General features: G+C 54.7%; 1 protein-coding gene across 8 annotated transcripts in view; it reads right to left on the bottom strand.

Annotated features, from left to right (window-relative positions):
• Nucleotides 1–15852, bottom strand: part of TRPM2 (transient receptor potential cation channel subfamily M member 2) — a 51016-nt gene that overhangs the window by 22973 nt on the left and 12191 nt on the right. For 7 of the 8 annotated variants that reach the window (XM_044947600.2, XM_044947612.2, XM_044947593.2 and 4 more), the window contains 9 exons: nt 13591–13759; nt 12278–12458; nt 11588–11754; nt 9888–10068; nt 9303–9364; nt 7227–7427; nt 3242–3344; nt 1315–1436; nt 785–1120 (listed from right to left, as the gene is read on the bottom strand). In XM_044947600.2, coding sequence (XP_044803535.2) covers nt 785–1120; nt 1315–1436; nt 3242–3344; nt 7227–7427; nt 9303–9364; nt 9888–10068; nt 11588–11754; nt 12278–12458; nt 13591–13759 — 1522 coding nt within the window. The remainder of the gene's footprint in view (nt 1–784; nt 1121–1314; nt 1437–3241; nt 3345–7226; nt 7428–9302; nt 9365–9887; nt 10069–11587; nt 11755–12277; nt 12459–13590; nt 13760–15852) is intronic. The other variant, XM_044947610.2, reaches the window with a different exon arrangement.

Genomic DNA, 15852 nt, shown 5'->3' with positions numbered 1-15852 from the left:
AAAGGTACATATAGTCAAAGCTATGGTTTTTTCGAGTAGTAGGGATGTGGGAGTTGGACCATAAAGAAGATCGAGTGCCAAAGGATTGATGCTTTTGAACTGTGGTGTTGAAGACTCTTGAGAGTTCATTGGACTGCAAGGAGATCAAACCAGTCAATCCTAAAGGAAATCAGTCCTGAATATTCATTGGGAGGACTGAGGCTGAAGCTCAAACTCCAATACTTTGGCCACCTGATGCAAAGACCTGATTCACTGGAAAGGACTCTGATGCTGGGGAAGATTGAGGGCAGCAGGAGAAGGGGACAACAGCACAAGATTGTTGGATGGTATTATCGACTCAGTGGACAGGAGTTTGAGTAAGCTCCAAGAGATGGTGAAAGATAGGGAAGCCTGGTGTGCTGCAGTCCGTGGGGTTGCAAAGAATCAGACACAACTGAGCGACTGAACAACAACTTTATGCATGTGATGAAGGTTAAGGGAGGCCATAGAAGTGGGGCCCTGATCCAACAGGACCCTAGCCCTAGGGTGCCTGGGAGAAAAGGAACCCATACCGGGCGCCGTGAGGATGGAGCCAGAAAGTTCTCGGTCCTCTGCAGGCCAGGAGGAGAGGCCTCACCAGAAGCTCACCTGTCAGCCCCAAGACCTTGACTTCCAGCCTCCAGAGAAGGGAAAAGAAGATGCCCACCATGTAACCTGCCCCATCTGTGTCATGACAGCGAGAGCTGACTTTCCCAATAACAATAATAGCTTGTGTTTCAGAGCTCCAAAGCTGGCCAGCACTCACACTGATTTTGACGCTGGGCACTGTGAAGAGGCGCTGCTGGTCGCTGGAGTGGGGCCGGGAGTATAGCAGCTGCGTGGAGTCCCCAAGGAGCTCCCTGAGCACCTGGGCCACATGCTGCAGGAGCACGCTGGGGTCCAGGCACTCAGGCTCCCTGGCAAGCATCTTGTCCAGCTTGCAGTGGAACAGGCAGGTGGGCTCCAGGTTCTGGTACAGGTAGAATAGGGTGGCCCGGGAGACGAACTCCTTCAGCTGCACCCCGTTCTCCAGGAAGAGCTTCACGAACTCGGGCTTGTTGGTGATGAGGGCGGCCACCATCATGGGGTACAGCTCTGAGGGCTGAAAGGGGGCCATGGGGGCCATGTAGTTGGTCACCAGCCTTCAGGCCCCGATCTTGGTATCCCCAAGACAGGGATGCTGTCGTCTTCCACTTCAGGAGGAGGAGGCATGCCGGTCGCCCTCACCAAGGACAGGGCTGGAGTCTGGACAAGCCCCAGCCAGCCCCTCCCTAGGGCAGCCCCCGGAAGTCTCACCTTCCACTGTCGCTCATCGGTGAAGATCTCACTCCGGGCAATGTCCACGCGGTTCCACGCCACCGCCAGGTTCAGCTGGTGGTCCCAGTTCTCATGGCCAAAGTGGTCGAGGCTCCGAGAAGCTATAGGTAGAAGCACATGCACTGGGGACTTCAGTCTGGGCTTCAGAGCCACTTCAAAACCCAACAAAGTCAGGGTGGGGTCAGCAAGCCGTCTCCATCATTTCAATTGAATAGATAAGGTGCTCAGTCACGAATCCCACCACCACCACGCACATGCCTTCATACAATCACCTTTCCTTTCAGGGTACCATCAGACCATCTTTGGGTTTCCGTCTCCACTCTTGCTTACCCCGGCCCCCAGCCCTGGCCCCAGGTCCTGCTCAAGCCCCCCGCCCTAAGTTTAAAGGAGACACAGTTCTCTGGAAGGCAGGCACTTTAACATTCACTTTCAAAGCTTAGACCACGAAAGCCAGCACATGTCCTTCTTTGCCTTGTTTGCAGAACCACCACCTCACCCCGGTTCTCAGTGCAACTATTTGCCCAACTAGTTTCTGCTCTTTCTGGACTAACATTTTAAAACATGGGTTGTTATCTAGGGAAGAAGAAAAAAGAACTCCGACCCTTACCTCACAACACACACAGAAAGTAACCTGAGATGAATCACAAACCTACACGTAAAGGCTGTGGCTATGGAAGAAAGTATTTGCAACCGCAGGAAAGGAAAAGATTTCCTGGGATGCGAAGAACATAAATAGTGAAGGAAAAAAATTGGTAAACTAAAATGTTACCAATAGGACTTTCCTGGTGGTCCAGCGGTTAAGACTTCAAACTTCCACTGCAGGGGGTGGTGGGTTTGATCCCAGTTGGGGAACTAAGATCCCACAGGCCATCCGGTGTGGCAAAAAAAAATGAATAGATACATGTATATCCCTTCTGCTCCCTAAAGATACCTTGGAGGACATAAAAGAGCAGACCATGAACCAAGAGAAAACATCCCAGCATATAGGTCCAACACAGGATTTGCACAAGGATATACCAAGAACTCTTAAACCTCCACAAAAGAGACAAATAACCAATTAAACACGGACAAAAGATCTGACCGACACTTCATCGAGATGAAATGCAAATGGCCAACAAGCCTGGAGACACAAATTCAAACCACACAGCGATCTGGCTTCACACCCACCAGGAGGGCTACAGCTTCACGGACTGACAGGACCAAGTGTGGGTGAGGGCACAGAGCAGCCTGGACCCACACCCATGGCGTGGGGACCAGTGCACAGAAACAGAGTGAACGCTTCCCGCTCTGCCATCGCTGCTGGCCTGGGGCTGGCCTCCCTCCAGGGTGAGGGGCCATTCAGCCCAGAACAAATGCTCCTGGGCACCACGGATGTCATGTCCAGGTCCATGCCGGCAGGAAGGACAGGGAAGCATGGGTCTCACCCCAGAGGTGGGAGAGGCAGGAAGTGTGGGTCCCGGGAGAACAAGCCAAAGGGCAGAAGTCAGACTAAGGAGTGGAAGTTGGCCAAGAGTTCTACTGGTCTCCCGGATGCCTAAGTTTGGAGTCTCCCTTGCACTTGGACTCTGTCACTGGAGACACAGGAGTTAGACAGGAGACAGAGAGTGGGGAGACAGGAGCAGACATCCGAGGCTCTTTCTTCCTACCCTAGAATTTTATGAGGAACTGTGAAGACTATGAAAGGGTAAATCAGTACAGGCTGCACTCAGATTTCAGGTAAGAAGGTGAGTTGAGAAAGGCGCCTACACCCCAACATCAGTGACTGGCACCACCTGCCCAGGGGGAGCGTGAGGTGGCCTGGCGAGGTCCAGCTGCTCTCTGACCAGCCCATCTGCCCATGGGTGGTATTTCCTCTGGACTAGGACTCCGGTTCCTCCCCCACATCCTCACCGCGCCTGACTCTCACCTTTCAGCAAGGCCTGCAGGATGGCCACATCCATGTCCTGCTGGCCATCCTTGCCTTCCCGGAACACAGTGAGCAGCTGCCGCCTCCGGACGATGTCTTGAATCTGCAACAGGCATTTTCTGCATGAGGTTCCCCCCACCTCTTCAAAGAGCACCTGCAGAACCAAGGCCCTGGATGCAGAACCGGAGCCCCGGGCAGGAGTCCTGCCTGCCGTGTGGCCAGGACCACCACCTCGCCCCCACGCCCAGACGGTGATGAAGATGAAGATGCGTGAGGACCAAACAAATGGTGTTTTCGAGTGGCCTCTGGGGTAGAATCTCCAGCTCACTGATCGGTGGTATCTGTTCAACACCCAGCGACGCTTAACTGAAGACCTCCGCCTGGTCCTCTGCCTGGGCCCTGCCTACCTACCTATCAATCACCAATCTATCTATCCTCTATTTCCTGTCCCCTTTCTATCTAGCTGTCACCCATCTCATCTACCTATCATCTCTCAGCTGCCAGAACTGTGGTGCTGGAGAAGGCTCTTGAGAGTCCCTTGGACTGCAAGGTGATCAAATCAGTCCATCCTAAAGGAAATCAGTCCTTAATGTTCATTGGAAGGACTGATGTTGAAGCTGAAGCTCCAATACTTTGGCCACCTGATGGGAAGAGCCGACTCATTGGAAAAGACCCTGATGCTGGGAAACATTGAAGGCAGGAAGAAAAGGGGATGACAGAGGATGAGATGTTTGGATGGTATCACAGACTCAATGGACATGAGTTTGAGCAAACTCCAGGAGATGGTGACGGACAGGGAAGCCTGGAGTGCTGCAGTCCATGGGGTCACAAAGAGCTGGACATGACTGAACGACCGAATGACAAGACCTGCCACCAGTCACTGCTCCCTTGAACTTTCACCCTGAGGCAGGGGTAGGCCTCAGCTGGTTCCTCACACCCCAAATCTTCAGACTCCACTCCCAGCTCCCAGGCCACCATGCCCAGCCCCACCTGCTTTCCTGCCCTCCCCCACCCCCTTCCCCTCAGCCTGGACACAGCTCTTGCCTCTGTACCCTCTATAAAGACTTCTCCCACCTAGAGGGCCCCTCATATACCCTGCCTCCACATCTAAGACCCCAACCTTCCCCATCCCTCAGGATCCTGCTTTCATGTCAACTCCAAAATGCTAAAATGTCTCTCTTCCCAACCCTACCCCATCCTCCAGCCAAAACCTCTCCTGGATTTAACCCTACTCCTGATTCACAGGATGGAGTAGCTACTGAGCGTGTGCGTTGACCAGGCACTAAGTACTTTCCCAGGTGGCCCTGCTCCATCCTCTGAGTCTAAGCCCCGATCACCCCTGATCTGTAGACAAAAGAGTGGGACTTCTGAGAGAGGGCCAGCACTCCTGACACCAGCGATGTGGTGCTGGCTGCAGGTCAACAAGAAGACCCCCAGGGCAGATATCCACATCCTCCTGGGGCTGCACCTGTGTACCCACCATGGGGCAGAGCAGCCCCAAGGCGTGTGGAGTGAATCAGTGATCACAGCTCTGGGGAGCCCCTCCCCACTGAACAGGAGCCACCATGACGGGCAGCCCCCTGGCTGAAGACTGGCATGTATGAAACAACATTTTCAGGCCTTGACTCAGAATGGATTGATAACACAAACTCCTTTAAACCTCAGCAGATTAGACCCACTTCTGAGAATCGCCTGAATAATTTACAAGCTAACTGAGGGAAGGCCAAAGGCCTGCTGGCCAATACCCACCAGCTCCATGAAGAGCTGATCTGACATCCACAGTGAAAACATCCCCCAGAACCTTAAGAGGTCCGCTGAGGCCACAAGAAGACAGACGAGAGAGGGTTGCTGTGCTGCCTCTGAAACCTGTCCTGCTCGCCCTGGGCTGCCTGCTGCCCTCCCCCTACCCAGCTCCCATTGGGGGCCCCAACCCTCTGCTTGGTCTTTGGCTGGTCCACAAGGCCTGAAATTGGACGCGGTTAGAACCAAGCTGCTCCACAGACTTGCCCTGAAAGGAGAACGTCAGGCACTTAAACTGTGAACCTCCAGGAGATTTAACAACCTGGTTTAGCATCTACGGAGTATATAACAGACACAGACCCCAACTGCTTTGTCAGCCTCAACTTACTGTTGGGGAAACCGAGGGTCAGAGAGGCCCTGACTGCCTCCATCCCACAAAGAATCCTCCCAGGAAACAGGGGTCAAGGGACCTCAGCACAGGTTAGCCCAGGCCCCGGGGGCTCAGAGCACGGCCAGACTGCAGGCAGTAGGACCATCGGGGCTGGAGGGCGGCGGTGGCGGTGCGGGGGGGGAGGTTCTCTACCAGCCAAGGACTTCATGGGTGTTGAGGGCTCACCTAGCCACTCTCCTTCACACCTGCCCCCCCTTTGGAGGCTGGGGCCAGGCCATGCGTCCCTCTGCAGAGCTCAACAGGACCCCCAAAATCTGCACTGGGGATTTGACCAATTCTGAGGCCCATTCCAAATGCCCCAGGTGATCCAACTGACTCAAAGGACGTGAAAGAGAAGCTCCTTCTTTCCAGGACTTGGAGAGACGTCCCATGTACACTCCTACACCACCTCCCCTCCCAGCCCAGTAAGAAGCCTGTCTGTAAGGTCTTCAGAAGAAGAAGCCTTGCAAGGTCTTCACCTGCCTGTACCCGGTGTCATCTCCCACTCTGGCCATGGAAGAGCAAAGTTCCGATGCATTTTACAGCAAAATTACTGAAATGCAGGGCAATCGTGGTCCTGGGCTATAACAGCCATGCTCTCCCCATGGTCAGGAGGAGGGTCCGAGCCAGACCATTCGGAGTGGGGGTGCCCATGAGGCTCACTGCTCAGGAGTTGAGGGGATGGGCAGAAAGCCATGTCCCAGAGACCCCCGCCCACTCCCTCAACCAGAGCAGCCCACTATCATCCAGTTCATATGGTCACGTTCCAGAAAAATCTTTGGAGTCCAGTGGGCTAGCTAGAAAATGTCACACTAGAAAGAGAGAAAGAAAAGAGACAACAAAGACAACAGGCTGATGGTTCAGCTCCCAGCCATCCGGACAGCCCGAGTCTGGTTGACAGTGTTGAACCAGAGCTGACTACTCCGTTCTGGCGCCCAGGCTGGGTTCGCGTAGGGCACTGACAGCAGGGAGCTGGGTGAAGGCAAACAGAAACCATCCACGACCTAAGCTCTTTCCAAGAATCTAAAATGGTCCCAAAACAAGGAGAGAGGACAGGCAGGCATGGAAGCAAGGCTGAGTCCTCTTTGAATGATCTGTCCCTGGACAGGTAGCCGCAGGGTCAGGTCCCCAGCTCCCTGTGCTTCCACTCAGCATCTCCTCCCATGGCGGGGTGGGGGTCCCCTCTTTGGGTGGAACTAGCTCCCTCCCAGGACTCGAGTCTCCAAAACCACTGGCGACGGGATTCCCTCTGGAATGCTGGTCCTAGGACAGGCCGGGCCACGGATGCCTCTATCTGGGGGTGCATGTGAAACCACCCCCAGATCACCACATGGTTCCCAGAGCCACTCAGGCCCCCATCTGATACATCTACATGTCTCCCCACCTTCACAACCCCAGAAGGTGGGCCCTGCTACCCACTGCCGTCACTTGCAGCACCCCAGCTGCCTGAATCTGGGCTCCCCACCCCTCTGCCACCCCCAGGGCCTCAGCACCAGCCTCATGCCCACCCAGTGCACAGGGTCTTCCTTCCAGGATGGCCATGGCTCGTGCCCTGTGTTACCTGCCCGCCTGGAGTTCTGCAGGTGGAGGCCCAGCACATCCTCCCTTGCAGGGCAGCGTGCTGCCTCAGCCAACAGCTCCCTGCCTGCCTGGCTCACAGCCCCCACCCCTGCAGATGGCTCCCGTGCCCAGCCCAGGTCAGCCAGGGCCTCTGAGTCTCGGTTATGCGTGTCCTGGTCCCGCTGGCCAGGCTGACAGTGTCTAACCTATGGCTGCAGGTTCACACCTGGTAACTGACGCACCCATCAGCCTCACCTTTTTGGTCCACTCCACGATCTTACTTTCAGTGAAGGTCTCAAACATCCCCTGGAAGAACATGCTCAGCTTCTGCTGAATCAGGGAGATCGTGATCTCAGAGATGGGCAGGCCGGCTACCTGTGCGATGACGTCAGCCACGCGGCCTGAGCCCTCCACAACCACACAGGGGGTGCCGTTGGTGATAGCATTGTAGATGGTCTGCAACACAGGGGCCAGTATGAGCCCACCCACACCCACTCCTCCTAAAACAGAGGGTTCTCCGAGAGCCCTGCTGTCTGGCTACTGAAGGTTTGTTCTTGTTGTTTAGTCACTCAGTCATGGTCGGTTCTTTGTGACCCCATGGACTATAGCCTGCCAGGCTCCCCTGTCCATGGGATTCTCCAGGCAAGAATACTGGAGTGGGTTGCCATTTCCTTCTCTAGGGGATCTGACCTGCGTCTCCTGCATTGGCAGGGGGATTCTTTACCACTGAGCCACCAGGAAAGCCCTGCTGGGAAGTTTACTGAAGACACTTACTTGGTGCCCTCCTCTGCTCAGAGGGGAGGGTGCCGATCCTGATAGACATGGGGTACGCACCCGACATGCCACCTCTCTCAGGCCTGTCACTTGACACCACTGTCAGGAAAGGTTGGGACGTTTCCACCCCTTAATGTGTGGACACGAGATCTGTCCCCAGAAAGAAGGGGGCACTGCCTGGGCCAGAGTTCCACACCCTCCTTGAGACCCAGGGTCAGACAAGGACATGAAGGGAGACCCCCAGAGACCAGGGTGAGAGCACCGTGAGGAATGGGTACCACCACAGCGGGAAGGATGACCTGCTCTGAGCACTGCTGCGGGAGAGTCTGGGAGGTAGTGGGGGGGATCAGACACATCCTGCCCCCCGAGGCACCCCAGGACCTATGCTGACCCCCTGAGTTTACTAAACATAAACAGAACATCATGCTCTGCCCCAATTCAAGATGTGGGCAGGGCCAGGCTCCCTCTAGTGGCTAGAAGCTGAACTCCCTGCCTCCTCCAGCTCTGGGGGATGCCACTTTCTTGGCTTGTGCCCGCATCGCTGCAGTCTCTGCTCTTGGTCACGTGACCTCCTCCTCGTCTAGGGACACTTGTCATGGCATGTAGGACCCACCTGGATGGTCCGTGCTAAGAGCCTTAGCTTCATCACATGACCAAAGACCGTGTTTCCAGATGACAGAGCATTCACAGCCTCCAGGTTTTAGGACCTGATATCTTGGCGGGGAGTATCACTTAGCCCGCCTGCTAGAGCACCCATTCCTGGCGTGAAAGATGTAGAGCTGTCTGTCTGTCCTGCCCACCTCTCTCCATCCCCAGGGCGGCTTCCCTGCCGAGTACATCATGGATGAGGGAGGCCAAGGGCACCTGACCTGCCTGGACAGCAACCACTCCCACTTCATCCTTGTGGACGACGGGACCCACGGCCACCGTCATGTGGCCAAGAGCAGAGACTGGAGTGATGCGGGCACAAGCCAAGAAAGTGGCATCCACCAGAGCTAGAGGAGGCAGGGAGTTCAGCTTCTCCAGGGCAATCCTGCAATTGCAATCATCCTACAATCCTATGGCAGAGGTCAGTTTGGCCCTAGTTCCATGAGGCAGGCACACACCCTGCTGGACAGCGGTTCTGCATGAAGCTCCTTGGCCGTGTGTCAGAACCTGCTTTACATTCAGCTGCTGAATGTAAAGGGGCTGGGGGTGGGGGTTGCTGAGGGCTGTACTTTGAGGACCCCTCCTGGGAGCCTGAGTGCAGAGCTATAGAAGCCCCCCACAGGCTGTCTGGGGGTCCTACAGGCAAGGGCTGCAGTCCCTCTGGAACCCCTCTTTGCTCTGTGCTGGTCAGGCCCCAGGACTGACCCTCCAATGGCAGGGCCTCTCAGGAGGCTCCAACCCACCCACCCAGAGAGACTGTGCATGGTGAACGCACTTCCCTCTGTCAGTGGACAGGCTCTCCGCCCCCTCTTGCTGACAGCCTCCCTGGGAGGCAGAAAACAGCACTCTGGGCAGTTACTCACCCACCACAGAACTTGACCCAAGAGGTCCATCCCCAAAAGGACTCACATTCAGTGTGCCGGGGCCCCCTTCCAGCACCACGCAGACAATCGGGATCTTGATAGCCACGCCTAGGATGAAGCAGGGAGCACAGTTCAGGACCATAGGCTCCGAGCATCCCCTGGGGCCTTCCCCACTCCTGCCAGCTGCAGCCTAACACTCTGGGAACCCCAATATGCAGCGGAACTTGAAAACCTCAGTTCAAAGGTGTCTAACCAACCAGCAAAACATGTGCAGAACCCTGTGTATTTGACCTCCCAGCACCCTAGGGTCCATCCCACCCCAGCCACAGAGAAAATGAGATCAAAGCCTGAGCTCTGACTCCTTCACACTCTGGTTTCTGGACTGAGGTGTGTGTGTAGTGAAGGGACCACAGGGTGCTCTGTGTCCTGAGTGCCTGCCTGGCCTTTCCTTATGTTAAAGGGGCGTGAGAAGATGACCCCCTGACCAAGTATACAGATGTCTAGGTGTGTTCTGATGGCCGCCCCAGCACCCAACCCACCAAATGTCCTGGCTACGGCCAGCTGAGCCCCAGACCCTGGACCAGCCTGCTCCCATCTCCTCCAAGCACCCTGGAAAGCAGGCCCCGCTCACCTCCCCTCTCCTTGGTCTGCTGCGATATAAACTTCTCCAGCTTTGTCCTCAGGGGAATCTCGACCCCATAGCGGCCGTGGGTCCCGTCATCCACAAGGATGAAATGGGAGTGGTTGCTGTCCAGGCAGGTCAGGTGCCCTTGGCCTCCCTCATCCATGATGTACTCGGCAGGGAAGCCGCCCTGGGGATGGAGAGAGGTGGGCAGGACAGACAGACAGCTCTACATCTTTCACGCCAGGAATGGGTGCTCTAGCAGGCGGGCTAAGTGATACTCCCCGCCAAGATATCAGGTCCTAAAACCTGGAGGCTGTGAATGCTCTGTCATCTGGAAACACGGTCTTTGGTCATGTGATGAAGCTAAGGCTCTTAGCACGGACCATCCAGGTGGGTCCTACATGCCATGACAAGTGTCCCTAGACGAGGAGGAGGTCACGTGACCAAGAGCAGAGACTGCAGCGATGCGGGCACAAGCCAAGAAAGGGGCATCCCCCAGAGCTGGAGGAGGCAGGGAGTTCAGCTTCTAGCCACTGGAGGGAGCCTGGCCCTGCCCATGTCTCAATTCTGGCCAAGTGGTACTGGTCTCAGTCTTCTGGTGTTCAGAAATGCGAGAGAATACACTTCAGTTGCTTTAAGCCATCAGTTCTGTGGTCACTTGGGACACAGGTCCAGGAGAGGTGGCTATGGACCCGTGCACACGGCCCCTGGATGCCACAGAGGAGGGCAGGTGGTGCCGCTGGAAGTCCTCTGAACTCAAGATGGGGAGAAAAGTGAAGCGTGATGTTGGAAGTCAGCCAGTATCTCTCGGCCTCAAATTTCCACTCTGTAATGACGTTCAAGACAGAGCCCATCTGGCCCACTAAGCACATCTGTGACATGGACATGGAAGGACAGCAGCCGAGGGGCCGGCTGCCTGGTGCCTAGCATCTGTGACTGACATGAGATGGTCATTTTGCAGAGGACGTGCTCCCCAGGAAGTGGACGCACACCTCCCCCGCCGCAGGAAGGCCAGAGCCTCGTTCATCAGTCAAACCTTGTGGGACACTTGTCACCACACCTCCTCGGTGTGTCAAGGAGAATTTTATTTTGGGGCCAGTGTTTCTCTCCAAACTTCCGTGTGCTCATTATGCCAAATCTGCTGTGTCCTCAAAAAATCTTACTGGATGAATCAGTTCTCTTTTCCAATTCACATCCTCACATTTAAGCAATTGTTTCTCAGGCCTGCACCCAGGTGAATGGACACAGGAAGGCTTTGTCTTCAAGCTCAGAAGAGAAGCTCATGGGAGGGGAATCAGGGAACTATTGAGCCCCGGGCTAAAAGGCCAGGCTCTGGGATCTGAAAACCCAGATGCTGGTAGGCTGTATGCTCCCGGCCATGCTACACCTTTGCAAAGTCCATTTCTCATCAGAGTGGTGTTAGGAGGGCCCCCAGACCCAGCTGCAGCTCTGGCAACTCTTATGTGGACCCATCCTATGATCTCGAGGGAGGAAACCAGAGTCCAGGCAAGGTGCTTACTCTCCTGGGGTCACCAGGTCTGGGGGGATTTGAGCCTGGGTCTCCCACGCCCCTATCCAGCCACTTCCCGTGACACTGCACTTACCCTGGTGTCCAAGGGATGGCCTGTTCACTGAGCACTGGCTAAGATCCTACCCCACCACCTCCCTGCTGTGCTCCGGCCCGCCCAGAAGCAGCCTCCACTCACCATGGGGTGGATCAGGCTCTCCCGGTTGTGCAGGGCGCCCCACGTGGCGATCCCGATGGTGACCACTTCCCCTTCGCAGAAGCTGCCACTCAGGCTGAAGTCCCGCACCGCCTCACCCACCTGCTTCATCACGCCAGTATGGGACCCCCCGGTGATGATCCAGGCCCCTGGGGAGGAGCAGAGGGACACCTGGTGCCGTGCAGACTCTCTGCTCCAAGGCTTTCAAACTCATTGTCAGGTGTGAGCCCCACCACAATCAGGTTTTCCTGTGGCAGTCAGGACCCATGATGTCCCACGATGCTCAGTTAGGTGGGGGCAGGAAGGCGACCCCGTCTCTGACTGTAGGCCCTGCGCTCTCCCCCACCTCCCTGTTGCCTCCCTCTGTCCTGCTCTCAGGAACACGGCATCTCAGAACTTTCTCTAAATGCTTCTGTTTCGAAGCATCATCAGTGGGGAGCCAACCAGAGCTGGGTCTACACCATGAGCAAGCCAGGTACAGCAGTAGGAAGTGGGTGAATCTGATCAGACACTTCCCACCTGGCCCGGGCCTGGGCCCAGCTTGATGACCCACAAGGGCTGGCCAGTCCAAGGCCCTGACTCTGCCTTCCAGGGGTCCTCTCGCCCACACAGCACTCCCAGGCCTGAGCACCACCCATGGTCTGGGCCTCAGTCCCTCTGTCCCTGCTCTACCTGAGGTCTGGGCCACCTTGAGGAGCCCTCTTCGGAAAACGCTCTTCAGCCTGGGCTTCATCTTGAAGTCCTTGGCCCCACCGGTCACAGAGATGAGCAGGTTGGGGGCATCCAGGCCCCACTTCTGGGTCATGAGCTGGTAAATCAGGCTGGAGGGAGTGTCCTGGGAGAGGCGGACGTACTGCAGGGAGGTCAGAAGACCCCGGGGGTCAGTGGGTGACCAACCTAGGCCCCAGAACCTGGCCACCCTGCCCCAGCCATGCCTGACAGCCCCAGGCAGGCAGGTGGACGGACGCTCACACTGGGTCCAGATGAAGCAAGAGTGGCTGCCCCCAAGCAGGTCGCCAATTGAGAGAAAGGGGAGGCAAGGGCTGAGAAGAGAGGCCGCCCGGGGGGAGGGAGGAGAGCAGCCCCGGGATCTCTCTGTTGAGGGTGCTCCAGCCTGAGCCCCACAGCCTGACTCCAGTCTCCCCATAAGGCAACGTGGTGATGCATCAACAGCAGCTCATGGAGGGGCGGGGCTTGGAGGTGGTGCTGAGCAAGGCAGCTCTGGGGCCAAGTTCACCTTGTACAACATGCTGTTTAGCCTCTTTGGCCATGTGGGCAGCGACTCTGAGAAATTGAGGAGGAGGATCACACCCAGCCAATAAGAGGCTGGGGTCCCAGAACTGCTGCACAGAAACAAGTGACCCCACCAGACCCCCCAGGGCAGAGCTACCCACGAGCTGTCATAGAACCCTCCAGAAGGTGGGTTAAAGCCAGGGGGCTGGGACTCTGATTCAGCAGGGTGGGGGTGGGGCCCTAGTCTGCTTGGCAACGCTGCTGGCCCAGTGACCACCCTGAGATTCGCAGCACCAGAGAGAGACACCGGCCAGGCCTTGGCCCCCCGCTGTTCCCATCCGCACCCCCGTGCCCCCAGGCAGGCCTGGGGCCCTGACCCACCCTGCTCCACCTGCAGGGCTCTCATCTCTACTACTGGCTTTCCCTGCCAGTCCCAAGGCCTCCCCACTGCCCATCACCCATGCCTGCATGCCGTGTGCTCTCCTGCTCCCTCTGGCAGTGACAAAAGCCATTCAGGCCACCCCCTGAACTTGCCACTATGCCCCCCCCACACCTCTCCTGGAGCCCTGGCAACAAATCCCCTGAGGGCACCATGTCACTCTATTTGCCATGCAGAGCCCTCCACCCCACCCCCAGCACTGGGCAGATGGGTTCTACAGCCTCTCACTCCCTCCCTAAGGAGGTCCGGCCACCTCAGTCACCTAGGGTGGGCTCTGGTCCATAGTAAGAACAACAGAGTCATGGAAACCAACCTTTCCCACTTTCTGGCCCGAGTCTGTGAAGACAATGTCACCGAAGGCATCTGTTGGCATCTCTGTGACATGCTTTTTCGGGTCCCACTCCTGGTCCTGGAAGGTGTGAGACCCCGTGGCCTCCTCCAGGTGCTTCTCACGTGGGTAGCCGCACTCACACACCACCTTCCTGCAAAGGCAGCGGGGTCACCAGGGGCAACTGATGCCTGCTCCTCTCCTCGGCAGGGATAAAAGAGGCCCAGTGGAGTCATGACTGGCACCCCAGCCATGGAGTCAGCTGAGACACATAATCGTCAAACGTCTAAAATCTAACGACAAAAATCTTGAAGGTCAGAAATGATACTTTACTTGTTGGAGGAAAATAATTGCACAGCTGATTTTGAATCAGAAGCCAGAAATCAGTGCCAGGAAGAATCCACACAACATTTTTCTAAAGATGAAAACTACCAACCCAGAATTCTGCATCCAGCAAAAATATCATTCCACGTGAAAGGGACAAGACACTCTCAGATGAAAGAAAACCAGGGAACTGGTCAACAAACAAACTTCCCCAAAGAAGATGGCTAGAGGAAGTTCTCTAAACAGAAAGGAAATGATAAAAGGAGGAATTCTGGAATATTAGCATGTTGTCAAGCAGGGGATTTGTTTAGACACCAATGCCTACAGCCGGCTGTTTGTTCTGTAAGTGAATATTGAAACATCTTTAGTCAATAGTGTTCAGGTGAGGAAAGAGGTGTTAAGATGTATTGCTCTGTCTCTGGTCAATAACTTGTTCAAAACAAAGAAAGAAGAATGGAAAGAGTAAAACTACGGGTGCGTGAATAAACACATTTTCCTCCTCTTGAATTTTCTGAAGTATGTTTGATGGTTGAAGCAAAATTGCACCATGACCTAATATGTATGTGGAGGAAATTTTGTAAACAGTTATAATATAAATGGGGAAGGGCAAAGTGGTGTAAAAGGTGGGAATGTTTCCACATTGCCCACAAACTGGTGAATGTCAACACCGGGAGACTAGGATGAGTTCCCAATACACATGGGTATCAGTAATATGTGATAAGTTAAATATATATAATGTAGTACCTGGAACAACCACTAAAAAGCTATAAAAGAGATATAGGCAAAAATAGCACAGATAAACCAAATGGAACTCTAAGAAAAGTTCAAGTAACCCACAGAAAGGCAGGAAAAGAAAAATAGAGAAATATAAACAAACAAAAAAATACAATGGCAAACTTAAGTCCTCATATATCAATGAAAGTGAAAGTGTTGGTCACTCAGTTGTGTCCAACTCTTTGCACCCTCATGGACTGTAACCCACGAGGCTCCTCTGTCTATTCTCCAAGCAAGAATACTGGAGTGGGTTGTCATTTCCTCCTCCAAGGGATATTCCTGACCCATGTCTCCTGTGTCTCCTACATTGCAGGGAGAGTCTTTACCACTGAGCCACCAGGGAAGCCCCAGAGATTGGCAAAGTGGATAAAACATAGTAAGATCCAATTATTTGTCATCTACCGAAACCTCACTACAAATACTATGATCTAGGCTAGTTGGCTCCTCTGCAGCAAACAGGAGCCTAGGACCAACACACACAACTTGAACGGATCACAGAGGCATTCCACTGGGTGACAAAAGCCAGCCTTGACACATCACCTCGTGAAGGATTCCTCTTATGTGACATTCAGCACCCGAAACAATTGTAGGAATGAAGAGCAGATGAGTGATTGCCAGGGGTGATGGATGGTGGGGTAGAAGAAGTGATCACTGGTGGAACCGAGGGGTCCATCTGCAGTATCTTTACAATTTCTTATAAATCTATAGTTATTTCAAAATAAAAAGGTCAGAAAAGCACACGGTATAGGCTCAAAGCAGAAACATCTAGATCAGGGGCTAGAGGGATGCACGTGGCCCCCCAGAGAGAACACCCCATCATCTCTTTTCAACTGCCACCTCCTCCCTTGCCTCCTTTGTCTTGGTGGGTTGAAATCATTTTACTCCTTTAATGCCGTTCTTGGGAGGAGAGAGAGGAGACAGCAACTATGTTCTTCACAGCTTGTTAAATTGGAAATCTACACATTTTTTAGAGTGCTACTTTAGCTAGTAACAGGTGACCTAGAAGACAAGATACAGATAAGACCAAATCAAAAAATCTGACACCAGGTGAGACGTGAGCCCAACGACACCAGGGGAAAACACGACTGGACCTAGAGAGAGAAAATGGGTTTCCCTGTAGCTTGCGGAATGTGGCCTTAGGGGCTCTGA

This window comes from Bubalus bubalis, chromosome 1 (assembly GCF_019923935.1).
Source record: "Bubalus bubalis isolate 160015118507 breed Murrah chromosome 1, NDDB_SH_1, whole genome shotgun sequence".
In the NCBI taxonomy this organism is placed as follows: Eukaryota; Metazoa; Chordata; class Mammalia; order Artiodactyla; family Bovidae; genus Bubalus; species Bubalus bubalis.
This window is presented reverse-complemented; position numbering and strand designations above follow the sequence as displayed.